The sequence below is a fragment of the Chaetura pelagica genome, unplaced genomic scaffold, assembly GCF_000747805.2.
Source record: "Chaetura pelagica isolate M959 unplaced genomic scaffold, ChaPel_1.0 scaffold159, whole genome shotgun sequence".
Lineage (NCBI taxonomy): Eukaryota > Metazoa > Chordata > Aves > Apodiformes > Apodidae > Chaetura > Chaetura pelagica.
Genome location: NW_009954555.1, coordinates 3,122,101 through 3,124,847, shown reverse-complemented (window position 1 = coordinate 3,124,847; position 2,747 = coordinate 3,122,101). Strand labels below are relative to the sequence as shown.

Here is a 2,747-nt window from a genome sequence, read left to right as displayed (position 1 = left end):
GTTTCTTCCACCCCAGGGGAGGCAAGAAGCCACACCCCCCCCTGCCTGCCCCCCACACCACACCTGCCAGCCTCCCCCCCCAAAGCACTCCTGCCCTGGGGAGCTGCAGCTGAGCCAACATCCACCCCCACGCCCTGCACAGGCTCCTCCTGCCACCAGAGAAAGGAGTATTATCCAGCTTGGATGCCACGAGCCAGACTCTCAGCTGGGGAAAAGGCAACAGCCTTCACTGCATTTAAGCCAGCCAGGCCCTGGGACTCTGTGGAGCTTTAACAAGCCCCTGCCCAGCTGCAGGAACACCAGGAGATTGGGGAGAAAGCAGCGAGTTCACAGCAGGGATGGCCTTGCTTCCACTCTATAAACCAGTGTGTGGCTGGAGAGTTTTCCAGGGTAGAGATTGGGGTTGGAAGAAAAGGAAGAGAGAAACAGCACCCAGGAGAGACACCTCCTGCCAAGCCTGTCACCTCCAGGGTCCCAGCTGCAGCCCCTTCTGTGTGGGCACCATGGGGTCTTTGCAGAGAAGATGCCCAAAGTGTGGGAAGCCACTTCTTCCGGATGCAAACTGAGGTCTGACACTGCCAGGGCTGATGGTGATTTATTTCTAGCTTTGCACCACCATTTGGAAGGGGAAAGGACCCTGGCAGGCCTTCCAGTAGCAAGTTATCCAGAGAGAAGCCACAAGTTGGTGATCCCCAGGCGCGGGCAGAGGTTTGGCTCCTGGCACAGGCTGCCAGCTGGTGGCCACTCACTGCTCACCACAGAGCTCTGCAGCCTTGGGGAAGGTATCCAGAAGATAAAGAGGCCACAACCCTCAAGGAGCCCAGCTGGAGAAGCAGCAATGAAGGGGCCATGCTGTGCTCCATGCTGAGACACAGCCCCTGTGGACTGTCCATAGGACCAGAGCCACATCTCCAAGCCAGCCCAGGTGATGAACAGTGCCAGGCTCTCCTGCCCAGCCACAGGGAACAGCCCCTTCACCCTAGGCAGAACCTCCTCCCCATGCCCTGTGCTCTTCTCCATCCAGAAACTCTTCCCAAAGACAACATGAGGCATTTGCACCATAGGAGACCTGCAAAAGGAGGCACCTCATCTGGCATCTCACCAAGGGTGGTTGTTTCCCATCTCTGGTGGGGACCTGAGATCTTTTGGAGTATGTCATCTGGATGGGCTAAGCTGCTAATATTTTGAAGCCCTGAGCTAGGAGTTACACCTACGTTCCTTGTTATTTTTGCTTCAGATGTCTTCTCTGGTCCAATTATAGATTAATCACACTTTATCTTGCATCCGTTTCTCCCCCGCCCCCTCCACACCCCCACCAGAGAAGGAAAGAAAGACAGAAACAAACGTGTTATTAATTGGCTGCTGTTCTCTGCTGGGTTCTTACCCATGCACGTGAAACTAGGGAGGCTGGGGAAGGGGACTGAGCAGCTGCCAGCAGAAAGCAGGGCATTTTAAGCCTGATTTTCAGAGAAAACAAAGCTCCTGTGATGACACTCTGAGCATGTGCCTGCCTGCATCCAGCAGCTCTTCAAGGCACTGACTGATAACAGCATGGCCTCAAAAACCAAAGTTCCTACAGGTCTGGGAAACCAGAAGGCTTGAGCAAGCCCAGAGGAAAGGTGTGAGGTGCTGGTGAGCACACTGCTCATCAGACAGCAGGGAACCCAGAGGGGAGAGGCAATCAATCCAGCACCCCACTGCCTCGGGACAGGCAAGGTCAACACTTGGAGGCAGGGAAGGAGCCGTTAGGAAATTCCAGAAGGAGAAACCTCTGGGACCCAAGTGAGGATGGAGGGTTGTGCTCCAGTCGCCCAGAATTTACATGCCCACACCCTTTCTGGCCAGGACAGTGGAAATACCTGAGGTCCAGCTGAACACCAGTTTCCATTTTGTTCTTGGTGCTGGTGAGGCTGAAACTTTTTGCCAGCTGGAGCTCCAGCCCAACAGACTTTTTGGTAGCACTTACACAGTGTTAGTAACTGCCTGATCCAGGCCTGCATGGGCTGGGATGATGGAGCTTTGGCTGCACAGCAGAAGCAGCAATTTCATGAACAGCCAAGAGCATCTCAGCAACCTCTGCTACCTTCAAAAATCACCTCTCCATGAGCTGCTCACCCCATGTACTTCCCGTGGAGATATTCCTTCCTGCTTTGTACCCATTTAACCTCCTGCTCCCCTGAGGCAGCACAACTAACTCCAGCTCTTTCCCAGCAAGACCAAGCCCTGCTAAGGCAGCAGAGCATCCCAGGAAACACCATGTCCACATTACTCCCCTGAACAGGCATTCTTCCCTGCTCCCAAGGCAGGGTGGGAGGTGGCAGGGAGGATGTCTGCTGCCCAGGACAGTGACATGCAGCCTTCCAGAACCCACAAGGTACAACTGGCCACCTCCCTCACTGTCCTCCCCTGGGCTGCTCTGACACCACACCAAAAAACCCAAGGGACCAAGGGAGGCACAACACTGTTCCTGGCTCTTTGCTCAAGCTAACAGCCCCTCAGCCCCTCCTGGTCCTTCCCTCACCTGCAGCTCTGCCACAAGCCACGGGCACACGTGCCATTTGCTTTCTTAAATTCCTTTGTCGTGTGCCTGCAGAGCAGCCAGCCTTTCCAGAACAGCCACTGGATTGATTCAACACTGATGCTTTTCAGGAAAAAGTCCCCTCCCTTCCACAGCCTCAGCAGACAAACCAGTAAAGCTCTGCAAACCAACACCCTGGAGATCCCAGCTCCCTCCCCAGCCCCGCGTT

At 55.0% G+C, this 2,747-nt stretch overlaps 1 protein-coding gene across 1 annotated transcript in view; it reads right to left on the bottom strand.

The window, feature by feature from the left end:
- Window positions 1–2,747, bottom strand: part of AGRN (agrin) — a 124,935-nt gene that overhangs the window by 73,551 nt on the left and 48,637 nt on the right. Inside the window, exon 4 of the mRNA XM_010005260.1 lies at window positions 725–727. Coding sequence (XP_010003562.1) covers window positions 725–727 — 3 coding nt within the window. The remainder of the gene's footprint in view (window positions 1–724; window positions 728–2,747) is intronic.